Source organism: Fusarium poae, chromosome 3 (assembly GCF_019609905.1).
Source record: "Fusarium poae strain DAOMC 252244 chromosome 3, whole genome shotgun sequence".
Taxonomy (NCBI): Eukaryota; Fungi; Ascomycota; class Sordariomycetes; order Hypocreales; family Nectriaceae; genus Fusarium; species Fusarium poae.
In genome coordinates, this window is record NC_058401.1 from 2,517,020 (window position 1) to 2,536,251 (window position 19,232).

The following is a 19,232-nucleotide window of genomic DNA, read 5'->3' on the forward strand; positions in this document are numbered from 1 at the left end:
TGGGGAGTTGGGCGTGAATGAATGATGCGTTGGAACAACAAGAGGGTTCAAAGGGGAGTAATCCGAGCATCGATATGAAGCCAAATACCATTGTATGATACAACAAGAGGTCTTTAAAGTGAATGACGACAATTATATGGAATCAGGCGTTGCCGCGATAAATGGGTATCTCTTCTCTATTACTCCTTATGCATTGATGCCTACTCATACCCTGCGGAAGCAGAGTGTACTGATGGTTTGTCCCTTGTGTCCTCCAAAGCTGAAGGATCGATATTCCACTCTACCAACGACGTCGAACCCCTCAGCATCAGTCTTCTCAAACCAACCCTTCAGCTCAGTCTCGGTCCAGTTACAGCTAGTTACCAGGAAGATACCGCCTTTACGGACCAGTGGCAACACCCTTTCGCGATAACACTCACACAACCGTCGTCCTTGGGCGTCTTTTTCATCGCTCAGAGAGATGGCATCAAATGTACCCTTATCAAGCACGACATCCCAACCTTGAGCTTGTTCCCCATTGAGCACAGGATCATAGGATCCCGCTATGAGATCCCACTCTTCAAATTCTACAGGTTCTTCAAGATCATCCTTTGTAGCTGTGATCTGGCGTGCAAGGGCAATACTTTGAGGGCTATAGTCGACACCGAGGGCACGTGCGGACCATTCTTCTCCGCGGAGAGAAAAGAGCAAGGAACCGTTTCCGCAGCCGAGATCAAGGAACGTAGATTTCTCGCGAGAAAGCACTGGTGAGTCTGGGTCAGAGGGGTCGAGCAGGCCGTCTAAAAACTCGAGTATCTTTGCTTCAGCATCCGAGTCGTCGAACCAAACTGTGCCAATGTCGGAGGGATCGGCAGAATGGTTTGATATCTCATTTGTGTAGAGATCATCCCAACTGAGGGGCAGAATGTCAGTATTGAAGGGGAGGGGTGAAGGGGTATAGGAGGTCGGACTATTGTTTTGTGCCAAGCTTTGAGGGCTCAAGATGTTGAGGCTTCTCTTCTGGTGCCATTATGTAAGCAGCACTCCGGGTACTTGTTTTACAAAAATAAAAAGAGATTTCCGCTCAGATTTGAAGCTATTCAGGTAGATCAACAGGTGGGCATAGATATTTTGTGGTGGGGGAGCCAAGAGATTGCCGGGATTGGCAGGCGGTGAGCGCGGGGTAGTGCATTAGTCCAACTACTACTAACCTACATATTTGTAGGTACAGTCAAGAGGAGAGTAAACGATTGGGACGAGGTCTACCAAGATGTGGAAAGCAGATGGTAATGCCGCTCATAACTTACATGATGACTGGTTGGCATGAAGTGTTTAATATTAGAAACTGCATTTAAATTACGAGGATCATGGCAGAAAACTTGACTTCAGCACCTGCAGTACAAGAGTCTAACATTTGCGAAGTAGCTTATATCAGATGAATTGAATAAGTTCGACTTCATCTTGTCAACTGGCTCCTCGATACCCCGAAAACTACTGGTTTATGCAGAAATGAATGGGTACGCAAATAGCTGAACATAACTTGTCAAAGACCTGATTGATGAGGTATGGAATCGAGAAGTCGCCTGTATTCGTGACAGAACAATCTATCTAGTCTATCCGAACTTCCACCTTTTGCCACACTCATCTCAAGTATAACTACAACATGAGTACCTCTAGACAAAAGGGGAGCGACCCTCGGACAACCCAGTATCCCAGGCGGATCAGATGGATGCACCTATGTGACGAGCAGGGTTTGTCATCCCCACCCCCAGCCTTGATCCTCTTCGTTCCGTGAGAGGACTAGCTGATAGGGGTCCCATTTCCCTTATATGAATCATATCATTCGATCATCATGAATACCATATTCCTGATACCATCCGCAAAATAACGCAGTATTCCAAACACCAGGCCCCGTATAAGTTAAAAATTCGTTTGACGACGGAAATGACGTCGTCTGATCGATAACCCGAAAGAGTAGGTAGCAGCAGCAAAGCCCATGCAAGCAAGCAATCAATTTAGATGCAGAAAACAAATCCACAGATCAAAGCTTAGTAGAAAGACTCGACCATGGTGTCCTTCATGCTGGTGTTGATGTTGCTGGGGCCCTGGCCCTCGCCGAGGCGGAACACGCTCTCGATAACGCTGAGCTCGGTGGCGGTGGTGTCGAGACCAGTAACGGCGAGCCAATCGTTGACAACCATTCCAGCGCCGACAACGTTGGAACCACGGTTGACACTACCGGCGACGAGAGGAACCTGGAGCAAGCTGGACAACTCGTCCTGGTCTTGAATGGGTGTCTTGGGGTGCACGAGACCTCCCTGGTTGGAAAGGCTCATGTAACTACCCACTAGAACATTGTCGGCGACAGTCTGTCGGAACACTTCCACGCCGAGCACATCTGCAATAATCTCTTCTGTTTCGCGCTCCAGATCAGGATGAACGAGGGCGATATGATCATTTGTGACGATAACATTTCCAAGGGCTGACAGGCGCTCCTCAATACGCTGGATGCGGACTGAATCGGGTAGCGAATTGCGCAGATGCTGCAGCTCCTGGTCGGTTGTGGTGGTAGGGACGAGAAGACCCTTTCGGTTACCGGCAGTCAAGCGGCCAATGATACGGGTACCGGCGATGGTGGTGCGAACGGTAGGGACAATATCTTGAAGTTCAGCCTCGAAGACACTGGGCCATGTCAGCATGAAGCTCGTAAATGATCAAGTAGAAGAAAGCTTACCTGTAGAAGTTCTCACTGGCACCAAGGGCAACCAGAGCATAAGAGTTGGTCAAGGTGGCAAAGACACCGACCCTGCGAATATAGAGTCAGTAAACATTCTTGCATTGAAAGGCCTTCTTCCTCTCGTGGCTCTATCATCATCCGCATAGCCCAATATCAATGAATGAAATGGCGGGGGCGGGGTTCACGAGCACAAGAGAGCTTCAAGACAAGGGACACAAGTACATACTCGTTGGAGTTTTCGAACTGAGCACGAACCGCCATGATTACTGATGAATTCTGAGTCGTGAGATTCGTAGAGGCAAGAATGTTGAAGGTTGGGTGAGTAAAGTTGTCGCAATGTTGGAAGAAAGTGGATGTTCAGTAGCAGGGTTTTTTTCCCTGGGTTTTTTTTTACGTCGGGTCTGTTTGTTTAGGTTCTGCCCCTCCTTAGGTCTCTTGGGGGAGCTCTCGCCGCTTTTATGTAATGTTCCAGAGGTACCTCACAGGCAGCAGCACAGTGGAGCTGCAACTAGAGTTCAGGGTCTCCGCCTGCAGTTAACTGCATGGGCCACTAAAACTTCCTCTGAAAGCAGTAATGAGCGATGACTCACCTCCAGTACAGATCATTTGTTTCCCAAAACATCGCCACTATGGTAAAGAGACCAGGGTTCTCCCACCCAGGTGTGACTCTTCAATTAGGAGTCCTTACAGCATCTGTTGCCAGCCCTGGTCAGCCCTCTGTAGCATGGATCATGTCCTTCAAACTGAGTTTCGACTCATTTCACCTTAACCAATGCTCAAGTCCAAATGCGGTAAGTGATGCCATCTTCGTCATACCGGATCATCCATGGTGTCAGTTGGTGATCGTCACAAGCCAAGTCAACTAGAATCATATCAAGACAAATAATAGGAGCTAGTCCACGACTCTCCAGTAGCCTTCATTTATATATTGTAGACAGATGACAACAGAAACACTTTGTACCATCTTCAACTGCTCATCTCGGAGCAAAAATGTACGTAGAACAAAACAACGGTCCATATCCTTTACTGTCAGAATCCTCCGTCATGCCAGTAATCCATCATCACATCTAAGCCTCCTCGGCCATGTTGCCATACCAAGTCTGGCCTTTTGCACAAATGAAGCGCGGGTTCTCGTTGATTCGATTCGATATCTTCCTGTGCCTTGGGTCATACCAACTTCCTTCCAAGGCCAAGATGATCAATATACGGTGTTTCTTTCTCTCTGCCTCGAGTTGCACTATCGCGGCTCTCATCTACTCCATTGTTTTCCTTCATAGAGTCCAGATGGGTGCTTTCATCAACACCTGCCTTCCTCGCACTTCCAGCGCCATAAATCCTGCAAACCGCACCCTGTTCGAATCCTTCGGCAGGGCGGCTACAAAAGTGTCCTTGTCAGCATCCATCCTTATGCTCTTTGAGGAGTCTTCATCCTTCCCGCTCTCGGGCGGAGCTGCTTTATTCAACGTACCAGTCTTGACTTTCTTCTCGTCGTCAGCATCTTTATCATCAACGTCTCCCTCTCCCTTCTGTGCCTCCAACACTGGTAGTGCCGCCTTTTCAACTTCCATCAAGTGAGGCTGAACAATTTCTCCAGGGAGCGGGTAAGAGATAGCCACATCGCGACTTTCCAGGGGAAGGTTAGCTGCAATGCCCACAGCGAGCTCCACAATCATCGATGCACTACCGTCCACACCAGGTGGCGGTGGTGTGTTGAGGAATTGGTAGAGACAGGCCGTCAGATTAGTTGTTGTTTTGGCAATAAAGTTGTTACGGTTCTCAGTCGCTGTCGGCGAGTTGAGTTGACGATGGAGACCGTCAAGCGACGTCATTCGCCAGCTCACGATCTTGCTCGTCAATGCATCAAATTCTTCCTGGCTAGTCAGGGTGTACGAGTTGCTTCGGATGCCAAGCTCAATCTCTTTGAGCGACTGGCTTAGCTGCGGGTCTAGGCCCGGATGAAAGCACTTGTTAAACACCTCCTCCATCAACCATCGTGAGATTACTGCTCGTCCGACAGCCGTCATCTCAGCCTTTCCGGTCTTGAGTGCCTCTGCGCTGACGTACTTGTCGAGCCACTGGGGTACGCATCGCCAATCTTTACGGATGTTGAAAGAGAGGTTGTTAATGGCACCATTGAGCCGGTTGAACCGTGTAGAGTATTCACTGTCGTCGAGAGCGGTGCGCGATTGCGACATGCGTTGATTGGCTACAGCGTTCTGAAGATGCACGATTTGGCCGTTGAGACCATCGATCTGCGCCTTGCCGTCAAAGTAAAGTCGCTTAACATTCTTATATTTGGTCACTGCAACAAATCAGTATGCGTTCTTGCTTCTGCCGGGGTGACTTACGCAGATCCTTGAATGACTTGTCGTTTTCGCTAGAATCAGCTGGCACAGCAGATACAGGTTGGGGGCTGTCTCGTCCCTGGTCAACCGTCTGGCCCTCAAACGGAGGCGGGCGATCGCCTCTGTATGCTTGTGACTGGCCAGCTGCCTGAGGCGGGACGGGGGGTAGCGGGTTCATGTTGTTCATAGAGTTGGCGGGACGGTAAGTGGGGGGCGGACCGCCAGGGACGTCAGTTTGTCCGCGCAACTTGTCCGAGTCTGGACGGCGTGAGGCCGGAGGTCCTCCGGTAGGTGGTGCCATACCCGGCTGCTGTGGCTGGGGAGTTATTTGCTGAATAGGAGGGAGGCTCGGTGTTGAGCCCTGTTGTTGAATATACAAAGAGTGATTCACAGCAGGCGAGTTGGTCGCTGACTGTAAATTGGTTGAACGTTGATCCGAGTCGGCGATAGGAGATTCATGCGAGAACTGCGAGACTGTTTCAGGGTTCTGAAACTGCGTGCTAGGACCCAGATGCGCGGGAGCTGATCTCAAATCTCCACCTTGGTTCCCACCCTGATAGCCAGACTGCTGCTGGGCGTTTGAAAACTGGTAGGGCTGTTGCGCCTGGTTGAGAGACGTTTGTTGGTGGTCGTATGCGTTTGTTTCGTAGGCAGATTGCGGTTGTTGATCGTCTGTGTGTAACTGAACGTGGGGTTGCTGAAGCGGGGTCTGTTTTTGGTTCTGGCTCTGGTGGTATGCGGCGTCTTCTTTATGTTGTTGCTGCTGTTGCTGGTCTGCCTCACCAGTGACTTGGCGAATGGTGTTGTGGAGCGAAATTCGTGAAGTCTGCAATAATGATTGTTCGTTAGATTGATGTGCGATATAGTGTTCATTAATATCGTTGAGTCCCTTGCGAGATGAAAGCTGGGGTAGATGGGATCGTTGGCTACTCTCGGGCAGCTGCTGGACCTGTCAAAGGAGCTCAGCTTGAGCTGGCAGTGGCGTGCGCAGTTGGCGCCAATGATAGCTAGAAACAATGACTGGGGTGGTTGACTTTGGGCTGAAGACAAAAAGGGGATTGGATAGGGCGACAGACCAAACTCGACGGCTGTGGCTGCTTGGCCTGTGGCACGTTGGTATGCCAAGTAAAAAGGATAAAGAGGAAGTGAGTGAGGTAGGCGGAGTGAAGTTGGGAGTAGTAGGATTGGGTGTTGGGCTGGGCTGAGTGAGGGGGGATATGAGACCGAAGAGCAGGCGGCGTAGAAAGACTGGGGGTTCAGGGTCGCAACAACACAAAACGATAGGGATATAAAAACAAGGCACGATTAAGAACAAAAAGGAAAGGCGGTGGATTGCTCACCCGCTTGGACGGTCGACGTGCAAGGCCGCCAGTGTTATCGTAGGATTGGTTGTTACTGTGACCGATGCTTATGCCTTGGTGGTGCTGGCTGTCAGACGCCCCACGATTGGACCCAGAAAATATGCCCTTAATCAATTTTCGAGTCGACCGCTTCTCGGCAGGAGCTGTTTGCGCTTGATTCTGCACTTGTTGCTGTTGCTGCTGAGGTAGAATTTGACTGTAGCGGTTCAGGTCGTCAACAGACTGGTTCTGATTATCGTAGGGTGCGGTAGCGCTATAGCGGACACTCTGCGAGCGACCGAGTCCAGGGTCGTGAAATTCGCCTTGGGGTTGGTGAGGATCGTATGCTACCTTAGATAGGTTGGAGCTCTGTTGCTGTTGCAATAACGGAGGATTGCTGGTAACGTTTGCACCGGTCGTACTGCTCGCAGCTGAGGGTGAACTATAGAGGTGAGGTGGGGGAGGGGCGCCAGCGGAAGCGGAGGAGGGGGAAGGCAATAGCGGCAAAGAACCTTGAGTTTGCTGCTGAGGATGTTGAAGATGTAACGGCGATTGCTGCTGCTGTTGCTGCAAGTAATGAGGCGGTTGCGGCGGCTGTTGGGAATCGAAAGATTCGCTAGAGCTGAAGGCAGTGTTATGGGACGAGGACAAGGCTGAATGGGGGTTTATGGTGGAAGGATTGTTGGCGCTGCTGGGATTGGCGCTGGCGCTGGCGCTGGCGCTGTTGTGCGAGTGTGAGTGAGATTGAGGGTGGCCGAAGTGGGCGCTGTGGGAGGCTGAGTCCGCCTCATCAATGAGTTGCTGGTGCTGCTGGACTTGGTAGTGTTGATCCTGCTGGAGCTGGAGCTGGAGCTGTTGTTGTTGAAGCTGCGACTGGGGTTGATGGCTTGGTTGGCGCTGGTGGCCTATCGGTTGAGCTTGAGGTGCTGCTGCACTGCCAGTTAAGGGAGGTTGGTTGCTCTTGTTGTTCGTCGTCGTCGCTGTCGCTGGCGTCTTGGGCGGAGTTCGCGGCTCGTTGAGCGCATGCGATGACCGGTTGCTGTGCTTTCCGAGGAAGTTCCTCATACTGCGACTGCGATTGTCGTTGCGGACAGCAGACAACCTAGGGAGGAAAGGAGGAGGAGGTTTTCGCGCACGGAGAAGTGTCGAGGTCGGTAAGCTGTTTGGGACGGAGGAGAAGAGACGGACACGGGATGGAGGAAGTTGAGAGATATGATTTTGATCCAATGTTGGGTTATCGAAATCGGGGGCAGTCCAAAGAACCCTAGGTAGGCGATCTGTAGGTCTAACGTACTAAGCTACTAAGGTGGTTCATAGTAGGTACCTTGTGTAGGTAGGTAGGGATGGATACCACCAACCGGACGAGACGGGATGGGTGTATGGACAGAATTAACCCGAATTTTACATTAATACAGCCATCATGGACGATCCGTAGTGCACGTTCAGCACCTTCGTCCACACTCCTCGTGGACACCGAAAATCTCAGGAATTTGTTACAATGTACTAGGTAGGGCACCTTGGTACTTGCTATGGACCTCACCTACCTGTAGGTAGGTACCTACCTTAGATACTAACCTACCATTCTAAGACATGGACCCTGTCAGGTTCCTATTGTAGTCCCTTCCTGCCTGTGAAATTGAGTACCTAAGGTAGGTAGCAGCCGGGAGGGGTCTGAGGCTGAAAGAGCACTTAGATCAGTAATGTCCGGGCAACTAACTTACCACTCAATAAGGTGTTATTGGAGCGAAGTCTGAACTGTCGACAAAACCAACTCCATGGTGGATAATAGTTGTTTGTAAAGATGGAATTGTGTAGCATAGATTTTTCTGTTGAGACAAGGATAACCAATCTCACTGGGTTCTTTAATTACAGCACAGCCTCTAGAATAGTGGCGCTATAATCCATACATATGGATGCTGACGGACATAGGTAGGTAGGTTAACAGCCGAGATCACGATGCTGTAACCAGAATGCTCTCTTAGACGATGGTCTTTGTGCATACCTACTATTAACCACGCTGCTGATTCTCGTGGTTTAGATAGGTAGTTTGCTAGCTCTGATTGTAGTGTACCCAGTGTTAGGCATGTTACTATATTTACTTTATTATTCACACTTGTAGATATGCCGAAGTATCAAGCTTACTTAGGTAGGATTCCTCTAAAAGTTGGATGGTCAGCAAACGTTCAGCATCTGCAGAAGTTCGTCCACTGCCAAGCTTTCCGTCCGTGTCAGCAGTAACACATCCTATCATAGCTATTGATTCTATGCATTTGATCGTATCTCGCTCGCATCCATTCATCATCAGCCTTGTCGGGCATTGTCTCTAATGGAGATGGAGTGGGTGAACTGGGGCCCGGCCCGTTCTAGAGGAGGCTGTGTATGTGGGCTAAGATCCATTTAATGTTTGATCCTACACTCTGGATGCTTGTTGCACGCGGTCAGGGAAGTTTATCTGTCTTTAATATTTTTTGATGCTATTGGTTGAGAAAGTATAGGCAATAACGGAAGCTCGCAGGCTTCATACATGCAAACTTGTCATTATACAGATAGGTAGGCACAAGTGCTGTCTCAATTTCTACTATGTACACTAAATGCTGGTCTTTTTGTGATTCGATTTTCTGGGCGCCATGTGAGCCGTGCGTACCCTGTGATACGATACTATGAATAGTAACTCACAAGCTTCCTGTCAGACCGGGATATGTTGCTTCTTACTGCATTGGCATTCAGTGTGCCACTAGACAAAAGCCATATTACGGATACAAGGTGGCGATGAAGAATAGTTATTGGTTCTTGCGTCGCTGAACATTTGACTACCTATCGTTTATCTCCAGGTATCTGATATTTTTTATCCTTTTTAATTATCAGGTTTTATGGCCGCATGGATGCTAAATACATAATAAACACTTTGGTTTATATTCTAAATGACGCTCAGTTATCATCACAACAAACAGTATCAAATCATTGAATACTGCACAGTTAGTATCAAGTATACATAGTAATTAAAGATGCCACACTGAAATTACAAACAGTAGATGGCCAAAGTAGCCCTGATGATTAATTAACTGAAGCTGAACCCAAATTCATAACAAGTCTAGGGTAAACCCATATTGCAAGGTCCCAAGCAATGTCCGCACAGCGGCGATTAATTAATTCAGCGACCGCCACGATAGAGCGGCGTCTTTCTTACTTGGCATCTGATGGTATTTTATAAAATGAAAATATTTTACTCCAAAAGACCCAGAATTGTAAGAAGCCAAAAACAGTTCACAGACTATTTGCTCAAGCAATATATACCTCAAAACCTGTCTCACAATTACCCATAACCTCAAATATTTCAACTTGCAACCATGTGCTTTGGTGCAACCTGCCCAAGTTGCTGTAAGTTCTTAGGGCTCCATACATAGGTAGCTACAGCTTGGAGTTATAAGAGACTGATGACAAACTCCTGCAATAGCAAAGAAGTCATGGCGTGGGTGTGGTAGCCATGTTCAGCAAGTGTTCAATCAAGTGCCCGAGTCGCAGTGGTGCACATGTACTCCGAGAACCAAGATTGGTGATAAAGAATACCCCCCGGCGGCCGCGATGCAGATTCCAGGTTTGAGCTGGATCTCGGGTATGCTTGGAGGAGGCTCTCGTCAAGACGGCAGCAAGGACAAGAAAGAGGACTTGTAGAAGTGCAGAACGTTTGTTAGGGTAGATCCTTGGCATGTATCTATCTAGCTGGGAAGAGACCATTGAATCTCATGACATCTAATAGGGCGTCGAGTCATGATGTGCAATTGCCGAGGTTCAAGGACGAGGGTAGGTAGTTTATTAGCAAACCAAGTAACAGTAAGAGAATGTCAAGAGATGCCACATTACAAGGCTGAGGAGCCTATTAGATATGAGGAATACCAACTAATAAAATACCATCATGCCTTTCTCATAAAAACATGTAAACTTCTTTACACAGGTACATAGCTGGCCAGGCTTGGTCCGTTCGTCATGAAGTGTGGGGATGCATATTAGCACTTAGAACCCCCAGAGTTGGAGGTGGAGAAGACCATACTCAAGAGGGAACAAAGAAGCGACGGCGACAAACCGATAGGTAATAGAGTGATAGTCACAGGGCGTAATTTGTTTGATAACTAGACTAGATAGTAGGCAATAACAAATGCACTTATCTTCCGGTTACGCAGTAGAAACATCCCCACACGAAGCCTTCGGACTCGAACCCGAGGAATTGGAGTCATAGCAGAGTTAGCACGTTTATCTTCGATACCTGCTACTTCATGATAAGAAGCTTGATGCCGCTCGTTTGGTTGCATTGATTCTTCCTTTTCTTCTCCGCAGCCCAAACACAATATCCTGATCCCGTCGCCGTCATGTTCATATTATCACCCAGCCTCATATCTGGAGTCGCTGCTCTGCTCCTTTTCGCCCATATCATCATTCGACTTTGTTCAGCAACAGCAAAAATCCCCGGTCCATTTGTATCAAACTTCACCTCGCTTGTACTGAAATGGCAAGAACTCAACGCCAACCGTACCGTGTACATTCATGAACTTCACAAGAAATACGGCCCAGTGGTCCGTGTTGCGCCTAACGAAGTCTCTTTTACATCAATCGCTGCCATCAAAGAGATTTATGGCTCTGGTGGTAGTGGATATGACAAGACGGAATTCTACAATCTCTTCCAGGTCTATGGCAAACGGTAGAAACGCTATTGCATGTTGATACGTTGGTCGTGCTGACTTTGGATAACATAGAACCATGTTCTCAACCTTGGTTAAAGGCGATGTAAGTTCGCATGTGATGTTATAAAGTGTACACAGGTTAATTCTTTACCAAGCACGCAAAGCGAAGGAGAATGATTGGCGATCGGTATGCCAACAGTAACGTGATGAAGGCAGCCCCTTTGGCTGGCATTAAGGAACGATCCAGCAAGTTTCTCCAGTATTGTGTCGAGTCTCCTGATAGAACGGCGGATGTGTTTGTAAGTTGAATTCTGTGTTTTTGATGATCATGACTGACAATCGATATCACAGAGAGGTTAGCTCTGTCCAAGGGACAAAACAAGTATCGAAAATTCGACTGACTGACAAATGTAGCATTGCACTCGTATGCATGCGATTGTGTCACGCATCAACTGTTCCACCCATATGGAAGCAACTGCTTGCAGGACAAAGAGGATGAGGAGATGATGCACCAAGTTGCTGCTGACGACAGCTTACAGAGTAAGTGTTTGTCACCAAAGATTGAAGCACCACATTTGACACTAAACACAGATCGACTGGTCCAATACTATAGTCCAATTCTTCACAGCCTTGGATCAAAAATCCTTGCCAGCTTTGCCAAGCCTCGGTCAATTCCCTTGGCCGACAATTTTGTTATAGAGAATGCCCAGCAGAATGGAGCAGCGAGTTTTACTGTTCTTAATCGACTAAAGGAGAAGGACAGCATACTCGATACCATGGACATGGCTGCCGAATGTCTTGACCATATGGCTGCAGGCATTGACACGACTGGTGATGTTTTGTGCTTCTTGATGTGGGAACTCTCTCAGCCTCGATCGATTAAGTATCAACGTCTGTTGAGGGAAGAGTTCCTGAGAAAGGCTGATGTGCCCTTTGACGAACTACCCATGCTAGACGCTGTGCTGAACGAAGGACTACGATGCTTCCCTGCCATTCCCATGTCTTTACCACGATATGTTCCACAAGGTGGTCGTGTCATTGACGGTTTTGCTTTGGCCGAGAAGACTGTGGTTAGTTGCCAGGCCATGTCAGTTCACAGAATCAACGACGGCGTGTTTCCTGAACCAGACAAGTTTTATCCGGAGAGATGGTTGGCGGCCGAAGGTGATGCCGACCGACGACGACATCAGTGGGCTTTTTCAAGTGGAGGCAGGGGATGCATTGGAAAGCAGTAAGTAACACTTGTTGAGTTTCATGAGAAAGGCCTGATGCTAATGATGCAACACTGCAGTCTTGCCATAGTGGAGATGAAAACATTGTTGCGAGATGTCTATTCACGATACGAAACGGAGCCAGATGAGTCGATGAAGAGTGAATCCATGGTGATGGATGATCAGCTGATCTCGTCACGGCCTCTTGGAAAGCGATGTCTCCTGAAGTTTGTGGCAATCTAGGGGGGAAAATAAAACTTCGGACGTCAGACACCCAAATTCGCCCTAGCAGCGTCCGACGTCTTATTTCCCCCCGAGGGCAATCAAGGACTGAATGAGACATTAGTTATATGACGATAATCATATGCTACGTTGAATATACGTGTCATACATGCATACAATACAGTACCATAGGAAGCTATAAACTCAAAGCCAGATTGGTAACTGGTTGGACGAGGGGGATGTAGCCCACCATGTCCATTGAAAGTTTAACAAAAACTGATATAGTTACAAATAAAGACGAGTCAGAATTGATTGGCAACAGACACAAAACACAAACAATTATGTACTTTATCAGTCAATGGCTGTTGAAGTCCGAATACCCCGAGGTAGTACTGGCAGAATTTCAAGTCATGCACAAATGTCCGAGATTAGGCAGGTCATCTCCATCTCTACGCCCATGTATAGTAAGTAGGGTAGGGAAAAGAGAGATATTTAACAGTGGACAGCTTCTGCTATCATGCAAGTTCGAAAAGGCGCTGAAGTCCAGGGACCTAGTTATCTGTCTAGGTGTTCCTATGGGTGCGAAATTCCGTCTTTCGTTAAAGTTTTACTAGGGTTTCGAAATTCGAAACCTTCAAGGCTTGCGTGAACATGGACATTCAATGCACAGCACGACTTTACTTTAGTACTAAGTTTGAAGATAGTTCCAGTACTAGTCTAGTACAGTAACTATCCCTCAAGTCATTGGGTGGATGGGTTGTTGTCCCTTGATATTGATATGCAAAAAACTGAAAACACAAGAGGCATGATAGATTCCAAGGCTATTTGTTCCTTTTAATTCTAAAACCTAGGTACTATCTAGGTACCTAGACATTACCTAACCTTTCTGTTGACCCCTAGATTAGGTACCTGTTTTAATCTACTAAGGACCTAGGTACCCAAGAAGGTGATGAGTTTCGATTGGAGCCTGGATTTTCTAGGTTGTGACTGTCTAAACTGTGACAGGTTTTTTCTTCGCAGGTTGCCGCTTGCCCCATTCTCTAGTGTCCATTCAAAGGAAAAAAAAGCCGGTCGGCCCTAACATCGCCCCTCACTCGTCTGTCCTTCTTAACTCACGCTGTTACTCACTCCTCTTGCACTTTTTTCTTCCTTTCTCCAACACCAAACTGCATCTCATCGAGACAGAAACACCTGCTTCACCCAACGTCCTCTCTATCTATCGCGCAAAGCGCAACTTGCCCCAGTCTTGCCTGTTGACTTATCACGGTCGCAGCGCGCATTGTTCACCTACTCGCCTCTCGAATCCGCTTTCCTTCGCACCCTCCTGCCCATTGTGCTGGCTTAGGAGCGCTTTTTGTCCTCGGTCATCGTTTGCTTCTTCGTAATCGGTACCTCTCCGAACACATATATCCGCCGAGCGACACTGCTGTTTATGTATCAGCACGACCAGCACTCCGTCTTCAGACACCTCTTTAAGCTGCAGTTATTTCGCATACCGCGAAAGCCTTGTAGCCCCGACATCAATTCCGACGGTTGAAACCTAGCAACACCATAGTTGTCTATGCATTACCATCAGCATCCGATCATCATTCCGGCCTGCCACATGACAATAAAAAATCATCAAGAGCACTGAAACCCTCGTTGCTCCGCCCATCCTCAACTACCTTGTGCTATCAAGTTCATACATGACATCCTTGTCATCCTACGACCATACCAATTACTAGCCTCGCCTACCAGCTTTGCCTTGCCACCTTTTACTTACTATACAGTAACTATTCAATACCGTCATCATGGCTCTCGTCAACGTTCGCCGCGATGTTAGCGATGCTTTCTATCGTTACAAGATGGAGCGTCTGCAGACCAAGATCGAAGGTAAAGGAAACGGTATCAAGACCGTCGTTGTCAACCTCAGCAGCGTTGCAGCCTCGCTCGCCCGTCCCGGTTCCTACGTCATCAAGTACTTCGGTTTCGAACTTGGTGCCCAAACCAACATTGATCCCAAGGACGACCGTTGGATCATCAACGGTGCCCACGATGCCCCCAAGCTCCAGGATCACCTCGATGGCTTCATCAACAAGTTTGTTCTCTGCAAAAAGTGCAAGAACCCCGAGACCGATGTTGTTATCAAGGATGATCATATTACCCTCGACTGTAAAGCTTGCGGTAAGATCAGTGATGTCGATCTTCGCCTGAAGCTCAGTGGCTTTATTCTCAAGAACCAGCCCAAGAAGGGCAAGAAGGATAAGGCCGAGCGTAGGGCTGCCAAGAAGGCCCGACAGAACGGCAATGCTGCCAATGGCACCAACGGTGGTGGCAGTGACGAAGCCTCTGACAACGGCTCCAACGAGAACGCCGATGAGGATGCTGGCAGTGATGATGAGTTCCAAAAGGTCCAAGCCGAGGCCGCTGCAGCCGCTCAGGAGAACGAAGTCAAGGAGCACGAATGGGCTGTCGACATGAGTGAGGAAGCCGTCAAGGCCCGTCAGGCTTCTCTCCCTGGCGAGTTCAAGGCGAAGCTTAACATTGGCGATGACGATGACGAAGATGGTGAGGGTGGTCCTACTATCTACGATGAGCTCGGTGACTGGATCCAGGCCCAGGCTGAGGAGAAGGGCGGCATTGACAAAGTCGAGTCGATCGACATTTATGTCAAGGCCAAGGAACTTGGTATCGAGGGCAAGCACCGCACCGTTCTTGTTCTTGTTCAGACCATCTTCGACAAGAACATTGTTGCTCAAATTTCTAAGCGTGCTAGCATGCTCAAGCAGGTACGTTCTCATATCTTGACTCCTATATATCTACCTAAACACTAACTCGTTCTAGTTTGTTACTTCTGAGCGTCACGAGAGGGCTCTTCTGGGAGGTACCGAGCGTCTGGTCGGCACTCTTGCTGCCGACCACCCTGAGATGTTCCAGTCCATTGTCAAGATTCTTCAGCTCTACTACCACCACGACCTGATCAGCGAGGAGGTTGTCACCAAGTGGGGCTCCAAGGCCAGCAAGAAGTACACTGACATCTCGACCTCCAAGAAGGTTCGCAGGGCTGCTGAGCCCTTCCTGACTTGGCTCGCCGAGGCCGACTCAGAGGAGTCTTCCGACGAGGAGTAAATTCTCCTTACCTGTGGATTGCTTCATGTCGTGTTGTCTGTATGAAGGGAGTGTGCGTTGCAAGTTTACTTACACATAGCTAATAGCGCAGTTTAGTCTGGTGCTATTTGTGACCCGTATCGTTCAATTCCACTCTGCTGTTATTACTATTAAATTCGTGCCAAAGTGTCCATTTGTTAAGCCAAATAGTATCGCCTGTCACAATTTCCTGTTCACTAAATAATCTGTTTTGAATATGCTTGGCCATACATAAAATCCAACGGTATAAAATGCCAGTTTGACGGGGTATCATCTCGTCAATTGCCAATACGCCCAAACACTAACCTGCAAAGTTCATGTTATCCACGTGTGCACACCTCCGCATTACGCATCCGTCATTGTAGCCTCCTTTGTCTCGGCGTTCTCAGCAATTGCTTCGTCCTCTTCCTTCATAGCCGTATCCTCTGAGCCAGGCTCTGCAGCAGACTCAGTCTCACCCTTCCCGTAGATATAGTTCCCGAGAGCTTTGATTGCTGCTTGCTCATCGTCATCGGCAATAATCGTGTCGAATAGCTCGTCTACCTTCCCTGATTCAAGCTCTGTCGGTAGTCGCTTCAGTATCTCTTGGACTGTAGAGTCTTCCTCGCCTGAAGCCTTGAGTCGCTGCTCGAGTGCTTCGGGAGTTGAGGTCTTGATGAGCACGTAGCGTGCTTCGAAGCCCATGTCTTTGGCGTACTGCGCAGCCTACGAGGAGTCAGTTAGTATTCAACATGCATGTTTTGGCTGTCATAGTTATCTTACCTCGATGTCCAACTCGATTATGGGGACCTTGCCTGTCTCTGTGATAGCGTCGATGGCTTTGGAGCTTGTTCCGTAATCAACACCATCACGAGTACCTGATTCTATCAGACGATCGCCATCGCGGAGTTGGTTGAATTCTTGTTGCTTGACGAAGTGGAAAGTCTTGCCGTTGACTTCGCCGTCGAGCGGTTCTCGTGTAGTGTGTCTGACAACAGTAGCGAAAACACCCTTCCTCTCTTCCATCAACTTGTTGATAATTGTTGAACAGCCAACACCTGTGATACCCGAAACAATAATGGGTTCTCGGTTTTTGGGCATGTCGTCGTCACTGGCTGTAGTTTCAGCAGCATCCCCATCATCATCGGCCTCCGTGAGCTCCTCAAAAACGATGCCAATCTTTTTAGGATCTTCAATCTTGTCAAATGCAGCAAGCTTTGTACGTGCCGCAATTCGTAGAGCTCTCCAACTCTTGCTAGCCTTGCCAGCAACAGCAGCGGCCTTTGTTTGCTCGTTTGTTGGCATTTCAATCTCAAAATCGTCGTCGGCAATTTTCCGTTTGAACGCATCAAGATCTGGAAGCTCATACCTCTCCTTGGCCTGGAGCCGACCCATTGCTGTCTCCGCGTCCTCTTCCCTGAGAAAGTCCAACGAGACAGAACCCATGGGGACTGCTCTTAATCGCTTGCTAGTGGCCAAGCGTTGGACATTGCTCTTCGCCTCTACAAAGATAGGCGCCGCGACGGGATCGCGTTTGATGGGTTGACAGCCTTCGATCTTCCAGCGAACCCAGTTCTTATCCCTAGCCAGGACGGTTTCTACCATCCGATAAAAGTATGGTCCATCAGGTCCCTGACGGAGATAGTCTGCAATAGTCTTCTTCATATCACTCGCCCATTTGGCCTGCGAAAAGTTAATCAGTGCTTCTCAATACACGACTTTTCAAATTTATGCTCACATCCTCTTCACTCAGCACCTGATCGCCATACATGACAGCCTTGTTTATGCTGGCCGTGGCTGGCAAAGTTTCTGCAAGCTTGTCTCGTGCCTGCCCGGATAGTGCAAGAAGAAAATCCATAATTATAAGAGCTTGCACTAGAATGTGCCGTCGGAATGATAGGTCACTGATCTGTAGTACTTGTTAGCTATTGCCAAGTAGATAGAAACATGCGCAATGTTACCTCCAAGTCGAACAAGTCTTTGCTAGTGAGATACTTGGGGTTGAAAGCATTGGAACTCTCGTCTTCTTCGCCAGTCTCTCGTTTCCGCTTGAGGCTGCGCTTGGAATCATTATGAACTGTCTGGAAAACATTCATCGTCGCCGCCAGACTCTCTTTGAAGGACGAAAGATTTGTCGTCTCAAAAAGCTTCTTTGGCTGACTGAAATATTCTTGAAGAGACCAGAACAGTGGATATAGCTCGTCGGTCGGCAGAGGCTTCTCCTTATCTTCCTTTTTGGAATCGGATGACTTGGGTATGGACTTTGACTCTGACTGCTCCTTGGGGTGGTCGTCTGGCCCATCCAAAGCCATCTTGGAATCGTCGTCGGCAGCCGCTTTCTCGTACGTCGTGACATTTTCGATGTGGTATTCGCCTCGAAGGTTCACGGAGCTCTTGTCCCCGAGCGGAAAGCTCTGAAACATGAAGATAAAGACTCGGCCGCAGAAAGCAGTGTCTTCTGCACGGGACAACCGACGCAGCAATTCGTTGCATGTTCGGAGAATAATCAACTGTTTCTGCTTAAAGTGGTTCGCTGTGATTCGTTCTCGCCTCGATTCGAGGAAATCAAAGATCTTACGACATCCAGCAATGGTCTGGCTATCTAGAAGCTCCTCAGCTAGCCAGAACAAGAGCGCGGGATCGCATTGGCCATCGTCGGATAGAATCGAAAGAATATCGAGGAGATTCCACACTCTGACATAATCGGGGGAATCAATGGTAGTTGTCGCCTACTTAGGTCAGCGCAAGGCGCGGATCGCGAGGGAGAGTCGAGCCTCACAATAAGATGACTGAATATGTTACGGGCCGCAGTTTCTATTATGGCAAACTGCTGGCCTTTGTCGTTCGCTGACTTGACGCTCTCGTCAGCTGAGTTGGCAATTTCGGCTGCAGTTGTGGTGATTCGTCCTGAGAGGTCGTCGAAATCGGACTTGCGCAATGCTGGTTCGATAGTCGCAGATTGTTTCGATCTCTCTGCCTGCAAAAGAAGGTCTTCCAGCAGAGTCATGAAGGCAGAAATTGCCGGAGCGGCCGGGTTATCCGTATCTTGAGCCGTCATAATGCGAGGCTATGACAATCGTTGAAGATGATTATGGGTCGAGGTTGTCATGGGGTGGGACAGGAAGCTCAATAAAAGGAAAGGCTGAGTTGTTTGGCGTGTGATTCAGGTCGGGGGTTTTCAAGAAAGATTGTCGTTGAGTTTGTGAGTCTGGACTGTATTGCAAGTTTGGTGAAAGTATGATTTCTTTGATCTGTCAGTTCATTGAGTTGAGCTTTGGGATATTGAAAGCGAGAAGGCTGAGAAGGCGCGCAACCGACGTGCATGTATTTGCGAGAGACAGAAACTTTGATCGGGTAGTGGGTAGCAGAAAAGTTGATCTTTGTATTTTGAGGTACAAAAATGAATATGCCAAGTGTCGTGGTTTGTTACACACAGACTGGCCTATTAATTTCGTTTCTTGTGCTTCTAGCGGCTAACCTTTCTGGTACCCTGAAGAGAATCCACTCTGGAGTAAGTATCGTTATCCCTGTCGGTACATTTGCTGTGGCTGGACCCATTCAGCGCGTCGCGTGGGTCTACGAGGCTGAAATTTTGGAACGGAACTGTTTGTTTGTGA

At 48.4% G+C, this 19,232-nt stretch overlaps 7 protein-coding genes across 7 annotated transcripts; 3 read left to right on the top strand and 4 right to left on the bottom strand.

The window, feature by feature from the left end:
* Positions 1-204: 204 nt before the first annotated feature.
* On the bottom strand, positions 205-1,009 carry FPOAC1_008237 (uncharacterized protein; the record flags this gene model as incomplete). The annotated part of the gene is made up of 2 exons (XM_044852682.1): positions 205-892; positions 951-1,009. 2 exons carry the CDS (start codon positions 1,007-1,009, stop codon positions 205-207), a joined length of 747 nt encoding a protein of 248 aa, XP_044705352.1.
* Positions 1,010-2,027: 1,018 nt separating this feature from the next.
* TIF6 (Eukaryotic translation initiation factor 6) lies at positions 2,028-2,977 on the bottom strand (the record flags this gene model as incomplete). Its single annotated transcript, XM_044852683.1, has 3 exons — positions 2,028-2,661; positions 2,714-2,785; positions 2,943-2,977. 3 exons carry the CDS (start codon positions 2,975-2,977, stop codon positions 2,028-2,030), a joined length of 741 nt encoding a protein of 246 aa, XP_044705353.1.
* Positions 2,978-3,987: 1,010 nt separating this feature from the next.
* FPOAC1_008239 (uncharacterized protein) lies at positions 3,988-7,466 on the bottom strand (the record flags this gene model as incomplete). The annotated part of the gene is made up of 3 exons (XM_044852684.1): positions 3,988-5,018; positions 5,065-6,010; positions 6,402-7,466. 3 exons carry the CDS (start codon positions 7,464-7,466, stop codon positions 3,988-3,990), a joined length of 3,042 nt encoding a protein of 1,013 aa, XP_044705354.1.
* A 2,282-nt stretch (positions 7,467-9,748) lies between these two features.
* FPOAC1_008240 (uncharacterized protein) lies at positions 9,749-10,073 on the top strand (the record flags this gene model as incomplete). Its single annotated transcript, XM_044852685.1, has 2 exons — positions 9,749-9,779; positions 9,856-10,073. The coding sequence occupies 2 exons, from the start codon at positions 9,749-9,751 to the stop codon at positions 10,071-10,073; spliced, it is 249 nt and encodes an 82-aa protein (XP_044705355.1).
* Positions 10,074-10,765: 692 nt separating this feature from the next.
* Positions 10,766-12,531, top strand: FPOAC1_008241 (uncharacterized protein; the record flags this gene model as incomplete). Its single annotated transcript, XM_044852686.1, has 7 exons — positions 10,766-11,094; positions 11,150-11,180; positions 11,233-11,376; positions 11,438-11,459; positions 11,492-11,617; positions 11,669-12,308; positions 12,369-12,531. The coding sequence occupies 7 exons, from the start codon at positions 10,766-10,768 to the stop codon at positions 12,529-12,531; spliced, it is 1,455 nt and encodes a 484-aa protein (XP_044705356.1).
* Positions 12,532-14,300: 1,769 nt separating this feature from the next.
* On the top strand, positions 14,301-15,618 carry FPOAC1_008242 (uncharacterized protein; the record flags this gene model as incomplete). Its single annotated transcript, XM_044852687.1, has 2 exons — positions 14,301-15,278; positions 15,334-15,618. The coding sequence occupies 2 exons, from the start codon at positions 14,301-14,303 to the stop codon at positions 15,616-15,618; spliced, it is 1,263 nt and encodes a 420-aa protein (XP_044705357.1).
* Positions 15,619-15,981: 363 nt separating this feature from the next.
* FPOAC1_008243 (uncharacterized protein) lies at positions 15,982-18,673 on the bottom strand (the record flags this gene model as incomplete). The annotated part of the gene is made up of 5 exons (XM_044852688.1): positions 15,982-16,341; positions 16,399-17,298; positions 17,354-17,524; positions 17,577-18,344; positions 18,395-18,673. The coding sequence occupies 5 exons, from the start codon at positions 18,671-18,673 to the stop codon at positions 15,982-15,984; spliced, it is 2,478 nt and encodes an 825-aa protein (XP_044705358.1).
* Positions 18,674-19,232: the final 559 nt, after the last annotated feature.